The sequence below is a fragment of the Moschus berezovskii genome, chromosome 15 (genome assembly GCF_049115385.1).
Source record: "Moschus berezovskii isolate FMDL1 chromosome 15, NW_MosBer_1.0, whole genome shotgun sequence".
Classification (NCBI taxonomy): domain Eukaryota; kingdom Metazoa; phylum Chordata; class Mammalia; order Artiodactyla; family Moschidae; genus Moschus; species Moschus berezovskii.
The window spans coordinates 36,122,238-36,149,167 of NC_142474.1; the positions used below are offsets into that span (position 1 = coordinate 36,122,238).

The 26,930-nt window shown below is 37.5% G+C and overlaps 1 protein-coding gene across 2 annotated transcripts; it reads right to left on the reverse strand.

Moving 5' to 3' along the window:
- Positions 1-1,684: 1,684 nt before the first annotated feature.
- CRLS1 (cardiolipin synthase 1) lies at positions 1,685-26,930 on the reverse strand. Of its 2 annotated transcripts, XM_055432031.2 has the most exons (7): positions 26,461-26,928; positions 23,717-23,854; positions 18,837-18,966; positions 8,042-8,127; positions 7,000-7,068; positions 5,339-5,430; positions 3,173-3,399 (listed from the first exon to the last, which is right to left on the reverse strand). In XM_055432031.2, exons 1-7 carry the CDS (start codon positions 26,764-26,766, stop codon positions 3,312-3,314), a joined length of 909 nt encoding a protein of 302 aa, XP_055288006.2. In that variant the 5' UTR covers positions 26,767-26,928; the 3' UTR covers positions 3,173-3,311. The 2 variants fall into 2 exon arrangements, with proteins under 2 accessions (XP_088700100.1, XP_055288006.2); XM_088843974.1 differs by lacking the exon at positions 5,339-5,430 and having other exon boundaries at positions 1,685-3,399; positions 26,461-26,930.

The following is a 26,930-nucleotide window of genomic DNA, read 5'->3' on the forward strand; positions in this document are numbered from 1 at the left end:
GACCCAGCAATCCTTGGATTCCTGGGCTTCCAGTTTCCTTATCCATGCCTCCTTGTCTTCTGACAGTCTTTAAATCCTGCGCGCCCCCCCTCCCCCGCTTTTTTCCATTATCTTTTCTCCAGTCTTGAGATATAACTGACATATAACATTGTTTAAGGTGTACCATGCAATGATTTGAGACTCCTATATATTGAGAGATAATTACAATGAGATTAGTGAATACATCTGCCACTTCATAGTTATCTTTGTGTACATGTGCGATAAGAACTTTTAAGATCCTATTTTCCAATATACAGTATTATTAACTGTAGTCATCATGAACTTTCTTGTACCATTTGACCACCTTCACCCATTCCCCATCCCACCTCCCACCTCTAGGAACCAACAATCTAACTCTTGAATTGGTTTTGTTAGATTTCACGTATGAGATCATGCTGAATTTGTCTTTGTCTTATTTCAGTTAGTATAATGCCCTCAGGATCCATCCATTTTGTTCCAAATTGGACTCCAAATTGCAGGACTTCCCTCTTTTTATGGTTGGATAATATTCCATTATATATATATATATTTTTTTTCTTTATTCACTCATCCATTGACATTTAGGTTATTTCCATGTCTTGATTACTGTAAATAACACTACAGTGAACATGGGGAGTGAAGATATCTTGAGATAATGATCTTATTTCCTTTGGATATGTACCCAGAAGTCAAATTTCCCTCTTCTTGTAAGAACAATAGGCATTGGCTTAAGGCCCACCCAAATCCAGTATTACCATTCTAATTTTGATTACATATGCAAAGACCCTATACCCAAATAAAGTCACTTTCACAGGTACTGGGGGTTAGAACCTGAAAAATATCTTTCTGAGGCACAGTTCAACCCAAAACAGCATTTACTTCTAAGAAAAAATAAATAATTTGATTCTCATGGTATCTTTTGTTTCTACAACATGCTGCAGCACGGAAACCATGCTGCAGAAACTAAGCATATCCAAGTTTAATCTGATCAATGGAATTGTACTACATATTTCTAGATGTTTGAAGTTTTGAAAAAGCTTCCCAAAATTCTAAGGTGGATCCCGAGTTTTATCACGTATGTAACCAAGAAAAATGGACTGATTTAAAAGATCTACCAGCTCCAGAGGGAGGATAAGGGGAGGAGGGAGGTGGGAGGGGGGTTCGGGAGGGGGAACTCATGTACACCCGGGGCGGATTCATGTCAATGTATGGCAAAACCAACCAATATAATATTGTAAAATAATTAGCCTCCAATAAAAATTTAAAAAAAGATCTACCAGCTCCAAATTTAAAGCTGAAAGGCAAAAGCCCAAAATGTGACTAATATAAAAGCCCTCAGGCATGTAATTAAATTATCCCAGTGCCTTTTTAAGTTTAATATCAAGATTGAATCTGTTATGTAGAGACACCAAAATGAATGTCATGCTTGGAGTCTGTATACATGACTCAAATATACCTAACACAATTCCAATGTTTTATAAACCAGCAGAATTTGTTTTAAAGCAATTCAGTATCCAAAAACCTACAGGTTGGAGCGGGGCGGGGAGTATATAAACAAGAATCAGATTAAGACTTGACTACTAAAGAGACTACGGATCCAACTATAAGTCACTCCAAATAGTACTAACACTAGACCACAAGTGAGCATAACAAAACACAAAATTCTAATTTTCCCCCTACTTTATTTCAAGTTCGCCCTTTTAAAAACATTTTCATGTGCTCATACTTTGCTAGTACTGAGACATGTTCAATGTGCCTCTTGGGTAGTCCAGCAATCTGACTTCCACCTCTCACTGCCACCCAGGCCATTATGAGACATTAAAGGAGGTTCCAGAAGGGGAGAATGACTAGCCTCACATAGCTCTTCTCTCACATACTTTCACTGGAGTCCATAGCAGTGTCCCTAGCTGCAGGCTTCAGTACTTTTCAAGCCAGGGGTGACTCAGCAGCTAATCTGGGAACAAGGAAGCCTGGACCAGCAGGCAACAAAGGACACACTGATCCAAGGATGCCACAACTGAGAGGCATGAATTTTGCTTATAACTCCTTATGATTTTTAACACAGCTTAACAGGCTACATTTAGATAACCTCATGGTATGAGGCTGTATTACACTTGGGTTAGAACCTGGGACAAGGAGCAACAACAGGCCCTCACTCTGAAGATGAAGCAGCCAGCACAGCCACATGTCTTCCTCTCCTTGTACCTTCCATTCTGTTAAACATGACAGTGTAGTAAGAAAAGGACTTTTAAATCAGATGATCCTAAATCAATTATTTTTACAATGTAAGTGCAAGTGACACAGCTAAATGGACTTTATGAATCATAAAACTTCCACAACAGCAGATGACCATAGGATGCTATACAAATAACCCAAGTTAAAGGTCATTTTTTTCCCAGCTCTTTTATTCATTTAACATCTTAACAAAAGAACATTCCTCAAGTTTAAAAAAAAAAAACTTTGAAAAATATACAGTTTAATATTATTTACATAACATACAAGTACAGGTCCCAGTATCATACAAACATATGTTAGAGATATAGTGGGAAGGTATGATATAACTCAGTGCCTCCTGAATGGCTAGGGTAACAGACATGTTCGCATTTTCCAACTACCTTTGTCGCTTATTATCCTGATGCAAGGCACCTGAGAAGTTGGAAGACTTCTGAATGTGAACTTCAATAGCTTCTATTTTGATCTTATTGATTTCAAAACTGACTACATTTTAAATCTCTTTACAAGTTTACTTCATCCAAAACTAAGCTACCTTTATAGTCATTATCCTAAATAATCAAATATTAATCACATGTACTGTAAATACGTACACAGATCTAAAAGTCAAACATACAACTGTGCAGCTAAGTTATACAAGATTTTATATTTAACCCCAGGACACTCCCTAGTGCTTTGCAAGCAATCCAAATTCATTAAAGTGCCAACTCTTCAGTTTCCATGCTCTCAACTGGCTTTTTGAATGTATTTTTTAAAATGGCTTAAAAAAAAAAAGACTGACAATAATTAGAATAATTGCTACTATAAATTAATCAAGAAACCTAAGATAAAAAATTCTAAATTATAGTTTTATTTGTATTTAAAAATATGTTGGAAATTCTGCATATGCCCATGATCAAGCTTATTGTCAATGCACATTACTTAAAATTTTGATGACGTGGTTTGTTCTGACAAGTCCTCCTTCAAGCTGAACACCAAAAGAAGGGAACTCCTGTAGACTTCCACTGGCCCTGCCATTGTTGATGTGTATTGCTTCCTTGTTAATGATAATGGATGACTTTTCATCTGCCTTTTATCACCTGGACAGTTTTCCGGCCATAATGATAATAACTGTAAGCTGATGCAGCTGTGGTAAAAGCTGTAAAACACCTTTTATGGAAGAAAAGAAAATTTAGTTTAAATGGTAACTATAAATATACATAAAGAATATACATAATATATACTAAAGAATACATTTAAAAGAGTTGTTTAAAAGTAAAAAAGGCTGTTATTATAAATTTTTTAAACAAGAATCTAAATATATCGCTTTTCCTTAAGTCTTCATTTGAATCAATAATGTCAAACAGAATTAATCTAGTTAACAAATCTGAAAAAAATAATAATAGCAAGTGTCATTTTTACCCAGATATTATTCTATGATAGGTAGTTTTACTTTCACAGCCTCACCTTACAGAGGAAACACTGCCCCAGAGAGCTTGCTCAGGGCCACAGAACCATGAGTCTGGCCTGGTTGCAACGCTAGAGCCCTTGTGCTCCTCCCACTGTTCCATGCTGCTTAGAGTATTAGTATTAGAAGCTATTTCTTGCAGATTTGGGGAATTGCAATAATCTAAGTCATTTTAAATACAATTCAGCTTTCTTTACTTAAAATTAATAGAAATTAATCAGATTCTCTTTGAAATGACACATGTGACGCTCAGGGCTTGCTGACTGTATGCAGCTAATAGGTTCATTTTTGTGCACACATGAGCTTCTGCTTCTGCCAGGTGAGGTGCAGGCTCATCAAGACCATTTTTGTTTGACCCCAAACCTGTTTATGCCAGTTTAATATCCTAAATTCACACATAAATTTAATGAAATATACACGTAGGAAGAGTTGCTATTTCTGAGAATTAAGCTAGAAGCCTTAGAAAGGCAGGGCAATCTGCTAAACACTACCATTGAAGTAAGTAGACGATACGGGCTTCCCTGGCGGCTCAGTGTAAAGAATCTGCCTACCAATGCAGGAGACACAGGTTTGATCCCTGGGTCAGGAAGATACCCTAGCGAAGGAAACGGCAACCCACTGTAGTACTCTTGCCGGGAAATCCCATGGACAGAAGGAACCTAGCAGACTACTACAGTCCACGGGGCGGCAAAGGAGTTCAATGCAACTCAGTGACTGAACAACAAGTAGACAATATAATTGCTAAAATACTGGAAAAAATAATAAAAATCTACAAAGTTTCTATACTCTGCTTCATAAATGTCTTACATTCTTTTATCATTTTAAAAGAAAAAATGAAAATCAGAGTTTGAATTATGGATGCAGTTTTTTGCAAGAAAAAAAATATACTACTGATGAGCCTATAATCAAAGAAAATGAGTTGGGCTTATACCAGAAGATATAGGACGAATGAGTGTACAATTTATATTTTAGCAAATAAAATGTTCAGCATTTGAATCATTTTTAAAGCTTCTTAGCTTAGCTGACTTTAGTTAACCATTTTCTGGCTCAGATTGCATCAAGCAATGCTTTAATTATTAAGTTAAAAATATGGTGAAATAAAGAGCTTGAGTATCAGTGTGATGTATGTGGACTCAAAGTATGAATCTGACACATTTTCAAGGCCACACATAATCTTAACAAAATAAAATCCAAACTCCTTTCTCTAAGTTTCTTCCCCACTCTGCCCCCTTCATTACACTGGCTGCACTTCCTTTTACCCACTCTCCTATACATCTGAGTTCGCTCAGGTCTGTCCTTCACCAGAAAGGCTTCCCCTCAGTCTCTCTCCATCTAGACTTCATGGCTCAAATGCCACTCCTCCCTGAAGCTTTTCCTCTTCTTCCTACTTGGAATATTTTTATCTCCTCCAAAACCCCAACACAATATCTCTCATGCCTTATAACTTGCATGAAAGCCCCTATAACTTCTACATCCTATAATTGATAGTAAGCTTCTTAAAAATGGTATCAATTAAAAAATATAGCCCCTACAGGTTTACCCAGTGTTTAATAAACATGATTAAGGACAAAGTAATTCTAGGATTGTCACAATAAGCCATTTTGTTGACATCCTCAGAGAGTAATTCTAAGTTAAGCTTACCACAGGATCTGAAGGTAAATGCTGTCAGCATAATTGAAAACTGGAGCTGCCAAAGAAGCTGCCACCAAGATTAACTGGACTGCGGTGTTTACCTTTAAAAAAAGAAGTCACAAATGAATAGTGCCAACCCAGTCATGTTTCAAGCTCACGAGAGAAAGGCATAACCCATCACAGTATAACACAACAGACTCTCAGCATGCCTGATGTTGTAACATCTCTGCCAAAAAAGCTGGCATTCACACAAAAGGCTGAACCTCACTAACTGGCTCATCTGTCTACACAGCTGTCCTTTGCAAAAGGTGGGGAAGGGCAACTATCAGAAAACACCATTAACTTGAATTTTCATAACAATTCAGTAATATTGCAAAGTTCTTTGCCTTTTTCTCAGTTACCCATTAAAACAGACCCGAGAATATGGAAATAGTGAGGCTACTCTTCACAGGAGACAAGGTAATGAGTTAAGTGACTTGCCTACAGTCTAGGAGGTTACAGATCCAAACTGAGAACCCAGATTTCCCGGCACTTCATTTAATGCTCCTTTCACTAGCATTAGGTTAGATATGCAAGTTAGAAAGTTGAAATACATTCATCTCCATGAGAGAGACTCTCAGGAGGAAATGAGTAGTTTTCCCTACCCTAAAAGACAGTATGGTGGAGAAAAGGAAGACGACAAAACCACTGGAGATTTTCTCTACTCATCTAGATAAGCATTCTGGGAAAGTAGGTGATATGTTGAAGGAAGCACCAATGTTCTCTCATCCATTCTGCAGCCAGATTATAAGGATTCCACTCCATTTTAAAAAAGAAGTAATAAAAATTGTCTGAAGAACTTCTTGCAAGACTAAGGAGTTGAGGCATTTGTTCCTAGCACCTCTTTAAGCCACTTTCCATATGGTGCTATACTCCAATTACTATACTTGATACATATAAAAGTCACAGAAATAAATAAGTAGGTAAATAAACAAATAACCAACCAATAAATCCATATTTGTAGGTAAAAATTAACCCCAGGGAGTCTCTGGTTTAATAGTAATCATCCTTTTGTCCCAAAGATGATTGGCATTCCTAACCTGTTAAACGGGATGGAGCAAAATAATTACAGCAAACTTATGTGCCTCAACAGGCATTAACAGTGTTCTCTCTGTGTGCAAAGACTAGCATACAGTTATTGTCCTGCAAAGGGCTCAGGACAACAGATGGATAACTAAGAGCAGGAGTTGTTTATTAGTGAATAAAACTTTTTCCTATCTCTTTCCATGTAATTGCATGGATATTGCACCTGAAAGAGACCTTATTATATGGTGTTTTTACTACAGAGAGGGGTGGGTAGTGAAAGCAGAAAGAAATCGTCATACTCTGTTTGTGTCTCAATCAATATGCAATCATACTCCTATTTTCTCCACCTCCCCTAAGTGATGGCCCTAATATTTCATTCAGACTTAAATTCTTAGACCACCAGACCACCAACACAAGACACACATGTATACTAGAGCTCCAGAGAGCCTAGAGGACAAAAGAACTGGGTTGATGACTCCAGTCTATCCACTATGGTCAATGCATTAAAATCTATCTTATTTTCAGCTGCTCCAGACTGAGGTTGATAGTCATTATAATAATCTACAAGGGAATAATAACTTAAAATGATGTTGTGTGTCTCTTACCTTACTGATGAAGGTTGGTTTTAACCTAGCAGTGGCATAACAAGGATTGAAATACTTAGAAAGTGTTCGCTGCCAGAGGACAAAAAAACAAAAAGGATAAACTTTATTCAATGTATTAAGTTTAAAATAAATATTTTGCTCTTATTAATAAATGTAAGAGTTACTGAGTGTACACCACACGCCTGGCTCTATGCTAGATCTATCATAAAGTCTGGCTGACGACATCTTTTTACTAAACAAATCTCCCTCATCACTATTTTTCCTTTACAGCCTAAAAAATCAAAATGAATAAAATGTTGACATTTTCACTGGACTGGGAATCAAAAGATGAGGCTGTTATGCTCATGTAGTGATTATTAGCTAAGTTATGCTTATCTGCTCAGATATTTGTAGAACCAATGAACAAAAGTGCAAACAAATTATCCTATGCTCATAAAACTGTAATTTTTAAAAATCAGTTCTAGAGACTCCACAGTAGAAGCTAAGTTACACAGGAAAGGGTGCTTAGCCATACAAAACACTCTTAAGAAGGGACTTCCCTGGTGGTCCAGTGGCTGAGACTCTGAGTTCCCAATGCAAGGGGTCGGGGTTCAATCCCTGGTCAGGGATCTGGATCCCACATGCCACAACTAACAGAGCCCACAAGCGGCAATGAAGACTGAAGATCCTGCATACCACAACTGAGAGGCAGCACAACCAAATAAACATTAGAAAACAAAAAACATTCCTAACAGAGTTTGCTGCCAGGGACAGGGCTAGTTGGCCTGAGTTTTATGGGCTATCAACTAAAACAATTTTGACTTAAAGTAAAAACATGCTTTTAAAAAATTGATTATTCAAATGTTCATTGAACAGCTACTATAATGGTGATTCAAAAGCAAGATGACAGTCTGTTTTCTTTAAATTCCTAGTAAATGGATTAAATACATAATTGTCATAAATTATTCCCATAAAGTGAAAATCAGTACACAATAGTGTTTTTTTTCCTTTTGCCTTAAGTTACAAATACTACTAAAAAACATTTTTTTTTAAACAAACTCACCGGTGTTGGAAGAGTTCGATATCTGACATAAAAAACAGCAGCAATCAACACTACATCTCTTGAAATTATCATATAAGTAAGTGGAACTGAAAATAAAATATAAGATAATTTTGATTGGAATTCTGAAAATTATTTAGACATTACACATAACATAAAGCCTTACCATAAATTGGTGTTTCACCTAAGTAAAAATTTTATAATAAACATTTATTGATGTCCATCTAGGGTCCTTACCATGAACCAGTAATTTTTATGTTCTTCTTTTACCTGCCTTCAAGACAAGGCGAAAGATAGACTATGGCTTTTAAAATCACATTTCAGAATGTTGATCCTCACTTCTTTTTTTTCCTTGCATATGTTTTTAAGTTGTAGTTATCAGTGTCAGCTCTACTCAGCCACCACTATTTCCTTGTTACTTCTTGGCTTTGTAAGTTTGGGAAAAAGATAACCTCACTATAATTACATGGAATGAGATTGTAAAGAGGTTGGAAAAGATGTCAGGACTCAAGCCATTCTGACTTTCAAGAACTGACTGCTTGCTTCTGTAGTCTAGATTATTTTATGAACAGCAAATTTTGCTATATGTACCACTTGTGGAGAAACAATATCTTCAATTTTGCCTGGCCAGTTCCTATCCAAGCAATTTCCATTTTTCCTTCTGCTCATTCAGTCAATGAATTCTAACTAAACATGAACTCAACCTGTTGATAGTTTTCTCGTTATTCCTAAGATCCTATAGCATGGCCGCAGAGCCAGAAGAAAGACATTTTAAATGGACATCCAAGGAACTTCTGCTCCCTTGTTCAGTGAAAATGGGAGGGCAAAGGTCTTGTTTCACTTAACATCCTTCCACATAGAAGGAAGTTTTAACAATGACTATAAATCACATTTTATTAGAAAGAAATCTTTTTTAAAGGAAAAAATCTTGAGGCTAACACTCAGTTCAAATTGTTTCAGTTACTAAAATAAAAGGATCATGCATAGCCCTTCCATAATGGCTTCCCTGGTGGCTCAGAGGTTAAAGCGTCTGCCTCCAATGCGGGAGACCCGGGTTCGATCCCTAGGTCGGGAAGATCCCCTGGAGAAGGAAACGGTAACCCACTCCAGTACTCTTGCCTGGAGAATCCCATGGACAGAGAAGCCTGGTAGGCTACAGTCCACGGGGTCGCATAGAGTCGGACACGACTGAGCGACGGAATGGAACGGAATACCTTCGAACACCTCTTCTTGAATTACTTTTAAGGCTATCCTTATGGTCTGCTCCAATTTTGACATTCTATTGGTTCAGCAACTTAAGAACAACCTCACTAATTAATTACAGATTTAAAACTTAAATCTCTGCTGGTTGTGGCTATTATATATAAATATATATATATAAGTGTTGAAGTACTATACTTGGCATAGTACTTCATGACAAGATGATTCCAAAGAGAAAATGCTTATCCACTCAAATCATGGCATTTAGAGCATAAAAGACTCCACTATATGAGCCAAATAACAGAACAATCCAGTCATGATTTTTAGCAAGATTTTTGTGCCTGTAAACCCAACTTTTCTATATAGCAATAATCAGCTGCAAAATCAAATAACAATCAGAGTTTAAAATGCAGCAAACTCATGCAAATTATATATAGTAAACACAACATTACAGGGAAATAAACAACTGTTATTGCAGTTCATCACCACAGGTAGAAAAGAATATAAATAAGAGGTTTCTCCAGAAGAACAGATGAAGTGATTCAATATACTGCAAAGCAGTGGGTTCTAGTTCTCTTAACTACCAAAATTACCATTTATTGAGCACCTGGCACAATTTAAGCATTATACACCTATTATGTCATTTAATCTACATATTATCTCCATGAAATGTGAACCATCATTAACCCCATTTTACCAATAGGAAAACAAGCCTCAGGCAGATTATATATCCTGGCCAAGGTCATCAGTTAGTCAGTGATACTGCAAAATGCATCTCTGGACTCAGTTTACCATCTGTCAATCTGTTTGACAGAGGAAAGGACTGTTTAAAAAATCAAGTGTTCCCCAAACTAACTACTCATCACAGAATCACCTCATAAAAGTTTTGTAAAAGCATAGATGAAAGCTCCCTGGGGGTTCACAATACAGCCAGTCTGGGACCAGGGCTGCAAGGCCTCTGCCAACTGACAGCCTGTATACTATACATACAGGCTCTTAACTTTCATTCGAGGGGCAACTTTGTCCAGTTTCATGGTTTTCTCTCTCAGTCTTCCCTTGCCTTTTCTTCCAGGGCTAAAGCAGCTTTCCTTTTGTCTGTTAGAATACAACAGTGTGTTAGTGGAGGTGTAAAATGTGTCAGGGAATGCTCCAAGGTTTTCTTCTCTATTTGCTAATTCTGTCTGAAATACAGTTTCTGCAACAAGGAAGTACATCATGGGCAAATTTTATTAGTGTTAAAGGGGAAATAATAAAATCAAGTCACTTTTACACACAAAGTGATCACTATCAATAGCATACACTGTTGCACTGAAAATTTAACACACAGCCACACTCATTTGTTTATGTATTTTCTGTGGTTGTTTTCACACTACAATAGCAGACCTGAGTAGCTGCACCAAACACCACATGACCCACAAAACTGGAAGTATTTATTTACTATCTGGCCTTGACTGAAAAAGTCTGCCGACATTTGTTCTACAGTTAACCTCTAAATCAGGACCTCCATAACATCTAAGGAGCAGATAGAGAGCTCCTATCTACAGCTCCTATCTCCTATCTACTTGTAAGCTCCTATCCTTACAAGTACTGAAAATTCAGGGCCACGTCTGGTCCCTCCCTGTCTGTTCACCCTAGAGGGAACGATACCACTCCGTGAATTCCACCAATGCTCAGAGAGCACCCAGTTAACATTTTACAAAGTGAGCAGCCAAGGATCACTAGGCATTTTAACAGTCTCCATCATAAAAGAGAGACCAAAACAAACAGGAAAAAAGAGTACACACACATACACACACACATAAACAGAAGATATCCTGAAATGATGATATTCACCTATAATGTAAGAAAAAGACTTTAAAAAAAAAAAACACATAGAACAAGAGCTCTTAGAAATTAAAAATGACAGCAATAAAAATGTCAATAAAGGGATAAATGACAAAGTTGAGGAAATCTCCCAGAAAGAGAACAAAAGAGAGTTTCCAATAAGAAGAGAATCTAGAGAGAAATGTTCAGAACTTAAGGATAAGCTTTCAGACGGAAGGGGCCTTCTCATTACCCAGCACAATGGAAGACAGACTCTAGAACATAAACTATTGTAAACTCTCAGTCCAACAAGGTTAAAAAAAGATCCTCAGGTTCAGCTTCCGTTAATATCTGAGTAGGTAATAATTCTCCTGCTAACGCTATGGGGTCGCACAGAGTCAGACACAACTGAAGTGACTTAGCAGCAACACAATTAAAGACCATTAAAAAAAAAAAAAACTTGAAAGTGAAAAGCTTAAAAGATGCTAAGCAAGTATCAGAATGAGAACTTGGGAAAATAACCCTAGGCACTCAGAGCCACCGTCTGTGACCCTAGAGAAGTAAACAACAAAGCTGAATAAAACAAAGGGGTTTTGGCAGCCTTATGTGATGGCGGAACCGTAGTCAAAGCCCAGAGTCCTCAGGTTGGCAGTGACAAACCACTTCCTAGCTTTAAGCTAGGATCTGAACAAATATTCCCACAGGGTTGAGAGAGGAGTTGGCCCTATGTAAACTAAACCTTAAAAGAATGTTTTATCTGGCCATCTAGGTAGTCCAAGACTATCAGCATTTCTAAACTTCACGTGGCAGAACTGAACAAAAAATCTCTTCCAGAGAGTGATGCCATCATCCTATACATCAAAATATTTCTCCAAATTATTTTCAAATATTAATACAGTGTCTAAACAGTTAAAAAATACCAAAGACATAAGATACCATGAGTAAAAATCAATAGAAACAGACACATGAAAGAGACCCTCAAAAGATATTTCAGAAATATCAGTGTTTATAAAACTAAAGCTTACTATGTTCAGAGGGCTATATATAAAAATTAAAGGGATATACATGAAAATTTCAACAGGAAACAGAAAACTATAAAAGATGATTTGCTAAGTTTGAAAAAGAATAAAATAGAAATTCTGTAACAAAAAATATGATAGAAGATTTAAATGAATTTGGCTCAGCTGACGAGAAAAGCAATAAAATGAAAGAGTGTGCTTCAGCTTCATTAGTAATCACCTAGAATGGAGTTCAGAAAGATAAAATGAGTAGGTAACACGCAGAAAAGAGGCTAAGACACTTAAAGGACACGGTGAGACCTAACACAGATACATTGCAGTCCCAAACGGAGAAAAACAGGCAACAATACCTGAAGACTGTGGCTCAGAGTTTTTTATAACTGATTAAAGATATCAATCTATATATTAAAAAGCCCAAGAAATCACAAGCAGGATAAATAAAAATCACACCAAATACTATGAAACTATGAAAAACCAAAGAGAAAGAAGAAATCTTAAAAGCAGCCAGAGTAAAAAAAAATACCTTGGAAAATGAAATGAGTTAACAGTTGATTTCTTATTACCAACCTTAGAAATGAGTACACAATTGCATGGTATTCTTGTGAAGAAAGTAAGATTCCACATGCCATGGAGCAACTAAGCCCACATGCCACAACCACTGAGCCCATACACCAGAACTAGAGAGACCATGTGCTGCAACATAAGATCCGGCATGACGCAACTAACGTGACACAGCCAAATAAATAAATATTCAAACTGTATATAGACAAAAGTAGAACAGAACATACGGGTCAAATAAAACATAAAGTAAAATGGAAGACTGCTACACAAATAGCAGTAATCATAGTAAATGGATTAAATGTTCCAGTTGAGAGAGAAAATATTTTTAGACTGGCTATATTAAAAACCTATTATATGTTATTTACAAGCAATACCTAAAATAGATGTAGACAAGTTGAAAGTGAAAGATTTATTTATCATAAAAACATTGGCCAGAGATAAGCTAGTGTAGCTAAAGTAATATTCAAAAAAAACAGACAAAAGCAAAAATCATTTCCAAATTTACAGAAGGTCACTTCAAAATAAAATATTCAATTCACCAAGAAGACATAACAATTTTACATTATATGTACTTAACAGCATAACTTCAAGAGACACAAAGCAAAAATCAGAGCTAAAAAGAAAAAGTAATGGAAAACTAGACACAGCAGGAAACTTCACTCTCTCAGTAACTGACAGAAAAGCAGACTAAATGTAAAAAATAAGTCAGTAAAGAGATAAATAAAAGTGGAAAAAAACAGAAATAAAAGTAATTTATTAGGGCTAAAAATCTGACAAAATGGACACACATAGACCATCACACCCAATGATCACTGAATACAAATTCACTTGAAAAATGCCTAAAAACTTTGTTTATAAAATTTGACTGTATACTGAAGGGCTGAAAATCACAGAGCATGTTCTTTGAATATAGGTAATTATGCCCAAAATCAGTAACAAAAAAAACTGTTAGAAAATCCCACAAATTGAGAAATAAATTTTTATTAACTCCGCAGGCCAAAGAAAAATCATAATAGAAATAGATTACTCTGAATTCAGATAATGATAACAACACAAATACCAACATATGAGAAACAGTGAAAAGGAAAATGCAAAATGCCTTAAATGCAAACATTAAAAAAGTAAAGCTGAAAGAATTTCCTGGTGGTCCAGTGGTTAGCACTCCACACTTCCACTTAGGAGGCACAGGTTTGATCCCGAATCAGGGAACAAAGATCCCACCAGCCACACAGCATAGTCAAAAAAAGGAATGAGTTAAACATTCCTCTACAACTGCACTGTGCAATACAATAGCCACCAGCTAAACCTGTATGCAGGTCAGGAAGCAACAGTCAGAACTGTACATGGAACAACAGACTGGTTCCAAATAGGAAAAGAAGTGCGTCAAGGCTGTATATTGTCACCTTGCTTATTTAACTTATATGCAGAGTACATCATGAGGAACGCTGGGCTGGAAGAAGCACAAGCTGGAATCAAGATTGCTGGGAGAAATATCAATAACCTCAGATATGCAGATGACACTACCCTTACGGCAGAAAGTGAAGAGGAACTCAAAAGCCTCTTGATGAAAGTGAAAGAGGAGAGTGAAAAGGTTGGCTTGAAGCTCAACATTCAGAAAACAAAGATCATGGCATCTGGTCCCATCACTTCATGGGAAATAGATGGAAAAAACGTGGAAACAGTATCAGACTTTATTTTTTTGGGCTCCAAAATCACTGCGGATGCTGATTGCAGCCATGAAATTAAAAGACATTTACTCCTTGGAAGGAAAGTTATGACCAACCTTGATAATATATTAAAAAGCAGAGACATTACTTTGCCAACAAAGGTCTGTCTAGTCAAGGCTATGGTTTTTCCCGTGGTCATGTATGGATGTGAGAGTTGGACTGTGAAGAAAGCGGATCGCCGAAGAATCGATGCTTTTGAACTGTGGTGTTGGAGAAGACTCTTGAGAGTCCCTTGTACCACAAGGAGATCCAACCAGTCCATTCTAAGGGAGATCGATCCTGGGTATTCATTGGAGGGACTGATGCTAAAGCTGAAACTGCAATAACTTTGGCCACCTCATGCGACGAGTTGACTCACTGGAAAAATCTCTGATGCTGGGAAATGTTGGGGGCGGGAGAACAAGGGGACAACGGAGAATGAGATGGCTGGATGGCATCACCGACTCTGTGGACATGAGTTTGAGTGAACTCCGGGAGTTGGTGATGGACAGGGAGGCCTGGCGTGCTGTGATTCATGCGGTCAGGGAGAGTCGGACACGACTGAGCGACTGAACTGAACATGTAAAGATAAAGCACTTGAAATGTGGCTAGTCTGAACTGAGATGGTGTAAGTGCAAACTGCACGCTGGCTTTTGAAGACAGTATCAAAAAAAATCTCATTAATGGTTTTTATTGATTATATAAGGAACTGACTATTTTTGATCTAGTAGACTGAATAAAATGTTATTGGGAGGGGATAGCACAGGCAGCAATGCATGCTCAGAACATGCTGTCTCCACTGCAGCAGGAGAATCTCACACACACACACACACACACACACTTCACCTATTTCCCTTCACTATGAATATAACTACTAAAAAAATTTAAACTAAATCTATGGTTCCCATTATATCTCTATGAGACAGGACTGATCTAAAGGATTTAGAAAAGAACATCGGAGAAAAGCCAAAGAATGACACAGAAATAAAAGAACAAGATTTAATGAAATAGTAAACATATCAGAGAAGTTTGACAAAGCTCAAAGTTGGTTCTTTGTAAAGATTCACAAAACTGACAAACCTCTGGCAAGACAAGTCAAAGAAAAAAAGGACAAATAACTAATAATTAGGATGAAAGGGGGGACACTACATACCCTACAGACATCAAAAAGTTAATGTGGATAACTTTAGCTTATAAATAGCTTATGGTACTTTTTTTAAATGTCACTGAAATGAATCAAGTTCCTAGAAAAACATCGTAACTCACAAAACAGACAAAAGATGAACCAGAAAAAACTGAACATATATATATTTTTAAAAGTGAACCAATTATTTTAAAACGTTTTCCCAAAGAAAACTCCAGGAATCAATGGCTTCAACAAGTTCAACCAACATTCAAAGGAATAATTGAAATCTCACACAAACATCTACCAAGAATAGGGGGTCAGGGAGGAAGTACACTCTCTAAAATTCATTTTATGAGATTAGTATAAAACTTGATATTAAAACCTAACAAGGGCATTTTTAGAAAAAAATTTTAAGCCAATTTTGTGAATCTAGATGTGAACTGAAAAATATTAGTAGTAAACCAAATACAGCAATATCTTCAAAATATATCACGATCAAGTTGAATTTATAACAGGAATGTTGTCAGGTTGATTTAATTTAGAAAATCAATAATGTAATTCACCAAACATTAAGCTTAAAGGGAAAAAATATAACTACCATAATACATGAAGAAAAAGAAATTTCATAAAATTCAATATTCAACATAAAAAAACTTCTGCGCAAACTCCCTGTAGAAGTAAACTTTACCCTTACAAAGGGGTTCTACAAAACTACAGGAAATGTCATATTTAATACTGAAATATTGAAATCTTTCCTTCTGAGACTGAAAATAGAACACAGACACCACTCTTAGTCAACAATGCACTGTGTACTATAGTGGGGCAAAATTTTATTTTTTGTTGTTGTTGTTTTGTGTTTTTTTTTAAATTTTTATTGGAGGCTAATTATTTTACAATATTATATTGGTTGGTTTTGCCATACATTGACATGACTCCGCCCCAGGTGTATATGAGTTCCCCCTCCCTATAGTGAGGCAAAATTTTAAAAAGGTAAAAGTACTGATGAAGAAACACACTGTCATCAATTATAGACAATAAATAATAGAGGATGCAGAAACTCCAAGAGAATATACATTTATATTATTAGAATAAGAGTTCAGCAAGTTTTGCTAGACACAAAAATTAACATTAGAAATGGATCTTATAAACAATAAGCAGCTATGACAAAATGAAATATTAACAGAGCTACATTTACAAAAGAATCAAGAATTATCAGTTACCGAAATGGCAACCCACTCCAGAGTTCTTGCCTAGAGAATCCCAGGGACAGAGGAGCCTGGTAGGCTGCCGTCTATGGGGTTGCACAGAGTCGGACACGACTGAAGTGACTTAGCAGCAGCAGTAGGAGGAAGAGGAATAAATCTAATAATTATTTATTACCCCTCTAGAAATAACTAACATTTTGACATTTTAACAAACCTAAATAGAGTATATGCAACATGTTTGTGGACTGGAAGACAATATTATAAAAATGTCAATTGTTCCAAATAAATCTGTAAATTCAATGTATCCCAATAAAATCCCAAGTTTTTTCTGGGAAACTTGAAAGTTGATTCTAAATCTACATACAAATGCTAAGAGGTAAGAATAGCAAGATAGAAGAACTTGTTCCATCGTATATCAAGACTTTTAGTAGTAGTAATTAGGGACAGACCTGATACACAGATAGACAAATCAATGGGGAATAAACTAGACAACCCAGAAATGAACTCATGTATATATGCACATGGTTTTTTAATAAGAAGTGCTGGGATGGATAATTGAGTGTCCAAAGAAGCAGTAAGAAAATTTATCTCTAAGAGAAGGAATTTTTTAAAATCAACAACTAAGAATAATGTTAAAAAAAAAACTTAGAAGTTTCTAATACAAAACATAATCACATATACAGGAAAAGGTATCAGAATGGCATGAAACTTCTCAACAGCAGATAGAATCTGGAAACCCATAGAACAAGGTCTTCAAAATTCTGAATGAAAAGAATCTACAACTGAAAATTATGCCCCTTTTGAATCTCAATCAAGTATGGAGGGTAGAATAAAGACATTTTAGACATCCGTAGAAAAGACACTGTATACCTCTAAAAACTTGCTGCCATGCTACATCCGAGCACAGGAAACAACTGGAGAATGCACTCCACGTGAAAGCCATGGGAGCCATGGGAAAAACAGACCCAACGCAGAAGACAGAAAATGGAAGTGCCCAGAATGATAATGAGTGATATGAAGGCCTGAAAAGCAACCTACACCAATTATATCAACATTATCCATAATGACAAAACCTAGAAACAATTTCTATGTTCAACAGGAAAATACCTGGCTAATCTTTGAGTAAAACAATACAACAAAATACAAAGTAACTCTGAAAAAGCTTCAAGGGAAGCATGAAAATACACACACCACACAATAATCTTAATTATGAATGTTAACAGAATGCTCCGTAGGATCTTTTTTCCAATAAATTATCTATATTACGTATAGCATACTCCTGCCCGTTCAATACTCCCAACCATATACACACCAAAATCATGACTTTCAAAGAAGCACACAAACAGTAGTTTAATTCATTTTTAAATTTGGTTATGCAGCTTTAAAAGCCTAAAGATAGAGGAGAAAAAGAATCTCTAGATTGAGAAGAATGTACTAGACTGAAACACCGCTATACTTCTTCCTATCAAAAGTCAGTAACAGCATGGTACTGAAGGAGCAAGTGGTAGTTTCTTTGTTTTCAATCCTATTTCTATCTCAGAAATAAACAGTTTAATCTGCACCAAAGGATAAAAACTGAGAAACACAGCTGAAGTAGAAAATGAACAACCCAAAAAGCAGTACAAAATACAAAAGATCATAAAATTTTGTTACAAAGAGTATTCAGACAATGTACAAACTACATGATAATTGAAATTGCATAACAGTGTCTAAGCAATAATAATAACAAAGTGAAATTTTATAGACATCTCTAGGCCTTCAGAGCTCTCATTTATTATACTGTACTTAGTAAATAAGACGACTCAGGAAAACTTTAAATTGCTTTTAAAAAGCTACGCACTAAGAAAATATAATAGTTTCAAAAGATTCTAGGATAATGTAAATTAGCACTGTGAAATATGTGCTCAATTTTAATTTTAAACGATTTTATTAAGAAAACAGATTCTACTAGTATATACAAAGTCATAAATTTGAAAGTAAAATAAACAGCTTGGCAAGCAAAATAGTTCAATAGTTTAAAATTAGGGAAACAAAAAAATAAAATTAGGGAAACACTTTAAAGTTGAAAAACATATTTTTGGAACACAAATTATTTGTCTCTCAATCAAGAGAAATCCTAAGCTGACTAATGTCACTCTTCCCTGTACTATTTAAAAGCACACATGACGGCGCTCTTACCTGGAATAAGATCTGCATAGGTCAAGCTAATATATAAGATACTGATAAGTATTTTATCAGCAAGTGGATCAAGAGCACTTCCCAAAGCTGATTTCTGACTGGCCCAGTTTCGAGCAATAAATCCATCCAACTGAAAATAGAAGTTTTTTTTAATAAATGTCATAATGGGTACAGAGTAGATATCTTGAAGATTAAAAGGTACCAGAATAACTATACTTTCATAAAATGTAGATAAAACCTCTTCTGTTTCTTACTCCCAAACCTCCTGTTTTACTGGTATACATTTAACTTTTAAATTACCAATTGGTCAGAAAATAATTTCACTTTCCTACAGTACTTTCCTTTTTCAAAGCCTTCAGCTATTTCTCAATGTTTCCACAATGCCCCTTTGAGGGATGAACCCAGACACAAATTTAGAGATGTAAAGAATCCAAATAAAACTCAAAGAAAGCATGACTGACAGAGCATAGACTGCTGCTGCTGTTAGGCAACCCCCACTCTCAAATCCTCGGCTATTTCACTACACCCAAAATAGCTGCTTTTACTTGCAAGGGCTACTCTTTAACTGTAAGATTTACTAACTCCCATTCCTACCTATTTTTCTATAACAGTATCCAATTCTCTAAGTTTTAACTGTTATTATTTTTATTTTAACTGCTATCATCAATATTTTTTGTCTAGTGCCACTGTTAATTCCATGGCTGACCATATTTGCATGACTTGTACCTGAATAAAATATTCAATCCTTTGTATTTGGCCTACTTAAAATTTGATTTTTACTACTCTTGGAAACAAATTATATTTTACAGCAGAGGTCATACTTGGTTTCTTGGGAGCCAAGGGGCCTGCAGGCTGGTTTTGTTTGAACTGCCCAGAGGTTTTCAAAATATAAATTAGTTGCCAATATTTAAATATTCAAAGTCTTACCTCAAAAAATCCACATCTCCAAGCTCACTTAAGGAATGGGAAGAAAATTGACTGAAACCAAGTACTGCCTATTTTCATTAAACAACGTAGATATTTTCTGATTTTCCAAGTCCCTACCTGGCTTTTATTCATTTTATTTAACTTCAAGCTTCAACAAATATTTGAATTTTCTAGTCCTATTTCCAAGGAAAAAGATCAAATTACTTTAGACACAATTTAACATGGTACATTTTAAAGGATAAGTAAGTCCTCCATATCTCAAGTATTCCAATAACTTAGAGACAGTTGTCATACAGGATAATGGTTAAGAACTTAGTCTTCACAGCAGAATATAAATGGTGATTCAAGCACTCTCCTACTCGCTTAACTGTGTAACTCTGGGCACGACATCTGGCCTAAGCTGAAACTGAGGCTTAGGCCTTTGCTTTCCTTTGCTTCCTTCCTGTAAAAGAGAGATAATGCTACCTACTTCAAAGGGTAGGTTGTCAAAGTACATAACATGATTAAAATCTGTTTAGCACTCAGCACTCAGTAAATCCTCAAAAACATCAGTTATCAACTATTACTACCTCAACTGAAAAAAATCTATTTTCTTAAGTATACGAGAGGTAACACTAACAGAAAGTTCCTAGAACTGGAAGTTAGGGCCTCAGAAGATTCAGGAGTCAGTTCAGCTTCTGATCTCAACCTCCCATTTTCTCACCGTCATCTTCTCACCCTCATTGCTCCTCTACGCACACTGGATTCCAAGGTCATCAACACCACTGTTTCTTTGTAAATTTCTATAACTCCCTACTCCACTCTTTCTCAATACTACCTAAATACATCTATCATGTACTCTAAGCCAACACCCAAACAGCTGAACACTGAAAGACACCTAAATGAGCTGATCAGTCTCACTTTTACATGACCACAAATTTCCTGTGGGCACTCAATACTGCCTGGTAAACCTACACTTGCTTACTATGTTTACCTTCTCTTTTCAGCCTGCTCTTGCCACAAACTGACTCCATCCCCCCCCAAAGCCTCTCTCCAGCTAATGATCGTGTCCATATTTCCTCGAAAAGTAAAAGCAGATTGTCAGCACTCCCTCATATTCCCACCTCTGAATTCCACCACCCACCAGTATCCAGGCACATTTATCTCTATTATCCTGATCCCTGACCCCAGGCCCTCTTACCTTCTGTGAGTTTCCCCGACCTCCCAAGCATCATCAATCTCTCTCTTCCTATTCAGTCATTTAATTAATTAACAACAAAAATTTCCCCAGTATATATTTCTTTATAAACTACCCTTCCTTGACTTTATTCCCCTGATGAAGCAAAACGTCCTCAAAGTGACATCTATTGCCATCACTACCTCACATATGCTCACCAACTCACTCTGACTGCCCCATCCTCTAGGATGGTACTCATAAAGGTCACCAACCTATCCTCAACACAACTGAAACACCTTCTTAATATCCGGGACAACTTATTGCTCAATTTTCTTCCTTTCTAACCAGTTTTTCCTTTTCAGTGTCCTTTACCAGCTCCTTCTCCATTGCTCCACTTACTGCTCTTTTTTCTGACCCATTCTCTTTTACCACAGCTTAGATGATTTCATCCAACTTGACCATCTACATAATAACTCTTAAATCTGTCTCTAACCATAACTTCCTACAACTTCAAATTACTGTATTCAAATACCCAATTGTTACCTCCATCTGAACAGGCATAACAACTCTTCCCACAAACCCTGTCCGACTCTGAGTGTTAACCATCATAGAAAATGTAAACCTTCATAAGAAAAAAGAAACTGCTAGCACTCCTTTAATTCTTTTCTTTCATCCCACATATCCAATCCATTAACCTATCGATTCTATCTTCAAAACATACTCTCAACCCACTACTCTAGATTATTGTATGCCCTCTAACCAGCTTCTCTGTTTTCACTCTTGCATTCCTATAATTCCCTTTCCATACACAACAGAAATCAGGCTTTGTCATTCCCCGGCTTAAACCCTCCATGAGTCTAGTCATCTGCCCAGTGGCCATTCTAGAGGCATCAAAACCTCCATGGAGTATAAGTGTAAAACCATGCCAGTTAACTTAGATTTCCACACACACTGTCTTCTATATTTAGAAAAGTGTAAATGAGGCCTCTTCCACTTAATGAACACTTCAATCTCATGTGGCAACTAAAGAAAACCTACAAACCAAAAACCATAGCAAATTCAGTAACCGAAAAAGATCTTGTCTATTACAAAAAAAAAAATTCCATTGTCAATATAATGGTCTTTGACAGACCTGGAGACCATTTTAATAAGTAGAGGCCTTCACACTTCAGAGATAAAAGTAGGGACAAATGAAGAGGTTGTGTGAATGGGGAGAAATTGTGACAAACAGGAGCTAAATTCTGGAAAAAAAGAGGAGGTAGCCACTTTGAGAGACTATATTTGATGCACATTTGGAAATGTCATAAAACAATGCAAACACCCTCCTTTGTTTATCCTGCAAAACCTTCAGCTAATCCTATAGTGCTCAACAATGGTACTGCTGCTGCTGCTGCTGCTAAGTCGCTTCAGTCATGTCCAACTCTGTGCGACCCCATAGACGGCAGCCGACCAGGCTCCGCCGTCCCTGGGATTCTCCAGGCAAGAACACTGGAGTGGGTTGCCATTTCCTTCTACCAATGTGTGAAAGTGAAAAGTGAAAGTGAAGTCGCTCAGTCGTGTCCGACTCGTAGCGACCCCATGGACTGCAGCCCACCAGGCTCCCCCGTCCATGCGATTTTCTAGGCAAGAGTACTGGAGTGGCTTGCCATTGCCTTCTCCGAACAATGGTACTGGGCAGGTGGAATTTTGTTTCTATGAATCTCAAAGGGAATAGCTGATGTTACAAAGGAAGATGTTATACAAATTGTATTAACAGAAAATAAGTTTCTCTTTATTCTCACTAAATAATGAGCGTAACTTTTCAAACATACATCAATTTAAAGAGACACCAAATTACTATTGCTGGTCTGGGTGCTTACTTGGATCTCAGACCAGCCTTTACAAGAATATATAATATATATACACAATATCTGTTTCTACGTGCTTTTGTCCTGATTTAAAATTTTTCCTCTACCATTTCCCCACCTCCTTCAATTTTGTTTTTGCACGACATGTAGTTTTATAAGCTATTCCAACTTTTTACGCAACAGGTGGGTGATAAATACAAATAACGTCATACATGACAATGACTGGCCAGTCCCCAAAAGCCTATATAACACACAGTGCAGTTTTCTGTTATTAAGATTATTTTCCAAGTTCTAATTTGAAATAACCTGAATTAATCTCTCCCTCCCTCTAAGCTGACACAGTGGTGTCAAGGTATTCTCTTCTCCTCTGTCCATCTACTGGAAGAGTGAAAGGAAGGAAGGATACCTAATGCCCACCTAGGGCAGTCTTCTGGAAGATGGTCAGAGGGATATGGAGCAGGAATCAAGGACCAAACCTGTGGGGTGCCTATGGCCTCCTGCCAGCATAAACCTGAGCAGAGATCTGGCCTCTACAAGCTCCTGGTCACAACAACTGGCCCACTACTTCCCTCTCCATCAGTAAAACCAACTGTTGTTGCAGATCAGATATCTCTCTCTACTACATAAGCAGAAAAAAAGTCTCAGCTTCTCTCCTTTATTTCTATCCCTAAAGCAAGTAGTTGGCCCCTTGAGAATTTCTAAGGCTTTTTTCTTTCATGAAGAAATTCTCCAATGCCTCCCTACAACCTCTACTTCCTTCCTTAGATAATACAAAGAATAACAGAGTCCCACATAGATGCTAATGACAAGCCTTTATAAAAGTACTAGGTGAAATGCATCTTTGAGGATTTTCTTCCAAGGAAAAGCAAACTGAAGCTGCATTATTTCAGTGTAGTGGAGACTGGGATTTAGAAGGGGAACAGAACAAGGGGAGTGCCATTACAACTTACCAAGTCAGTTAGCCCAGCTAAAGCAAAAACTCCTAATGCAATATTAAAATCTTCTTCAATAATCAAATAGCCCAAAACTGGGGCCAAGCCAATCCTCGTCATTGACAACATATTTGGGATTGTCCATGGGTTTTCATACTGAAACATAAAGACAACAAAATTTAAATTAAATAATATAAATTCATACTTTAAATAACTATATATACTGAAAAATACACTCCATCAACTTATAGGTGTGTCATGTACCCAAACACAGACTAAAGTACTGACTATATATAGATTTTCTTACTAGAGAGAAGGAATAAAGATGTATTATCATATAAGTCAAGACTGTAATACACGACTTCACAATCAGAATTCAAAACTAAAAACATACTGTTTTTAAAAATGAAACTTCAACATTGCAAATCAACTATATTTAATACAATTTTTTTTAAAGAATTACTTTCCCTTTATACAAAATAAAAAATTTTCAGAAGTGAAACTTCAGGAAAATCTTATATTTCAAGTAGACAAACAGTCTAGAAAGTGTCAGAAAAAAAGCCAAATTATCAACCATGGGCATTCTGGCTAAAAACCATTTATTGCAAATAACCTCTCCTCACTCTTCTATACATACCCATCAAAAGAATGCTAAATGCCATACACAGCGATTTGAGATACGAATGAAGAGGGATTAAAAACATCTAACTCCATAACGTCATCACTAAACTGGAGAATTGCTGGAAGAAAATGGAACAAGGAATAGTGACTGATATCCTTGGGAAATCTGTTCAATATAGCCACAGCAATGTTAAGATCCCCAACCAGAAGCTGAGGGCTTTCACAGCTTCCCTATGGGAGCTTTATGATTCCTTGAAACTTCACTGGGAGGAGAGGTGTCTGAAGTTGGCACCAACAAAAGGGCACCATGGCAGCTGCTCTGAAGAACACTGCTTCCTTGCCAAAACAAAATCTGTTTCACGAGAGGATATTTCAACTTTAAAGAACTAAGACACAATGCACAAAACTGGGTACAGAAATAATACAGAGAAAATGTCATTTACTAAAGGCTAGTTTCTCCACTGAGTCAAGACTGCCAGGTCTATCTCATGGGACTATCTCCTCACAAGATAACCCTATTTAACCTCTTTCTCAATCAGTAACCAATATGTCCGAATCTTAATCTTTTAGAAAAGTAACAGCATCCACTTCTAAAGACCTCTTTTAAAATACCTTGAACCATTCGGTAAGAAAAGGCAGTTCTCTAAAGATACTAAGCTTGTGTTTATAAACAGAACCAGGCAAGAAACGTTCACCTCAGCCTGGAAGGATAATGGGGTTTTGGGGGTCAGGGAGCAGAATACTGTCACTAAAGCTACAGAAAAATTCAAATTTTCTGGGAAACAATCAGCACTACAAACCGCTACTGGAGGACCTTTGATTGAAGGTAAACCACAATATTAATTAAATGGATTCATTCTTGGAACATTCCAAACTCAAGTTCAAAGGTCCAAGTGTTCAGAGTCCAGAAAAAAACAAGATAAGTCTGTCAACCATACTGCAGTACAGATAAATCAAACACTGATCCAGTATAACAGCAACTCACTGAGGAGGTAAGAGAAGGGTACAGTTCACGATTGAGAAAAGGGAAATACAAAGCAAAAGGTCAGAACACAGAGGGCCAAAATTCATAACAGAGATGCCCATGGGACAAAATTAAAGATACGGCTGCAAACAACCACATCATTTCATTTGGTCAATTAATAAACCAGACTGAATGTTCCTGGAACAATGAAAAGGATTCTTTTTAGCTCCACACAAAATATTTCAGTTAAAATACCTCATTAATTTCTAATTATTAAATTTGTAAACGTTTCTAAACTAAAATTAAGACAGCTAATCTCAGATTACCCAACCAGATAACCTGTGGCATACTCGACCAACTACTGCCGTTCTGGGAAGGACTTCAGCCAGGATATGACAACCTCAAAGCATCCAGCATTCAAACCCCAACATGCTTTAGCTATTAATGGAGCTGAGACCCCTGCCAGGATGTGGCCAACCCAACCCATGCTGTACAACTGATGAAAGCGGCACAGGGGCCCACTGAAGACATAACAATTGAAGATGTAATAATTGCATGAGTCTTGCTACATGACATCAAAAGCTCTCCCACACTCATGCTCTGATGTTTTCTGTTTGGTCAGTATTTGAACAGGTGAGCAGACAAATATTTTCCTCCGTTATCTCAGAAAGTCTTAATCTTTTTCTATAATTAGAGGTTGAAAGATCTTTTAATTACGATCTACGTTAGTCACCCTTCATCCGATACAATGTTTAAAGTTACCAAAGGTCAAATGGTAGTTAACTAAACCTGCACAAGCAAACAGAAAGACCTGTATATATTTCTGAAGACGATCACAGACTTGCCCTAAACATTGGGGATTCGCTTCATAAAATTTAAAATGGGCTTTTAAAAAGGTAAGTGAAGGCTATTTTTACCAATGCAATATCCAGAGGCGCGTCCAGCTACAGGTGAGGATAGAGGGGAAGAGGGTTCTAAGTTGACCACCGAGACGCAAAGAGGATCGGGCTGGTACCGCTGAAATTCGTCCCGACCGAATGACCTACCCGTAACTTCAGGGAACGGTTTAAAAGTTCTGAAATGGAAGCATCGGACCTGACCAGCCAGAGCACGTTATTCGTGTCCGGGACCGAGCCCGCCGGAGCCGTCGCCTCTCCGTCTCCTCCTTGGTACGTACCAGGTTGGGGGCGCCCGTCGGGCCCCACTGGCCGCGTCGGGCCTCAACAGCAGCGTCCTCTCCGGTCGCGGGCCCGGGGGCTGCCTTCTCCGCCCCCGAGCAGTGGGCTCGTGGGCCGGCCACAGGCAGCCGCAAGCCGAGCGCAGCCGGGCGCAGCCACCAGCGCTCAGCCAGGAAACCCAGGCAGCCGGGCGCGGGCGGTAGCAGAGCCCCGCGGGCGCGCCCCTTTCCCGGCCGCGCTCCCGGTGCCCACGCGGCGACGCGCAAGGCCCCCCAAGAGGCGCGCGCCATCCGCGAAGCCAGCATGACCCCGCTGGCGCTCGAGGGGGACGCAGTCGGCGAGAGCTCAGCAATCCAGGGCACTGGCGAACCGCTTCCTCATCAACTCCCCGCAATATTGGAGAAGCTCGACGGCCTCCATACTGGCTCTCAAAGCCCAACACGTTATCTTATACAGGTGGCCTCGGATC

What these genes read in the sequence shown, in the direction of transcription:
- CRLS1 (XM_088843974.1), bottom strand. Translation starts at nt 26,766, where the DNA reads ATGCTGGCTTCGCGGATGGCGCGCGCCTCTTGGGGGGCCTTGCGCGTC. An exon ending in CTATGCAGATCTTATTCCAG is followed by an intron (nt 8,128 to 18,836) that starts GTAAGAGCGCCG and finishes TTTTATTTTCAG; the next exon opens with TTCCACTTACTTATATGATA. An exon ending in AACCAACCTTCATCAGTAAG is followed by an intron (nt 3,400 to 6,999) that starts GTAAGAGACACA and finishes CTTCCATAAAAG; the next exon opens with GTGTTTTACAGCTTTTACCA.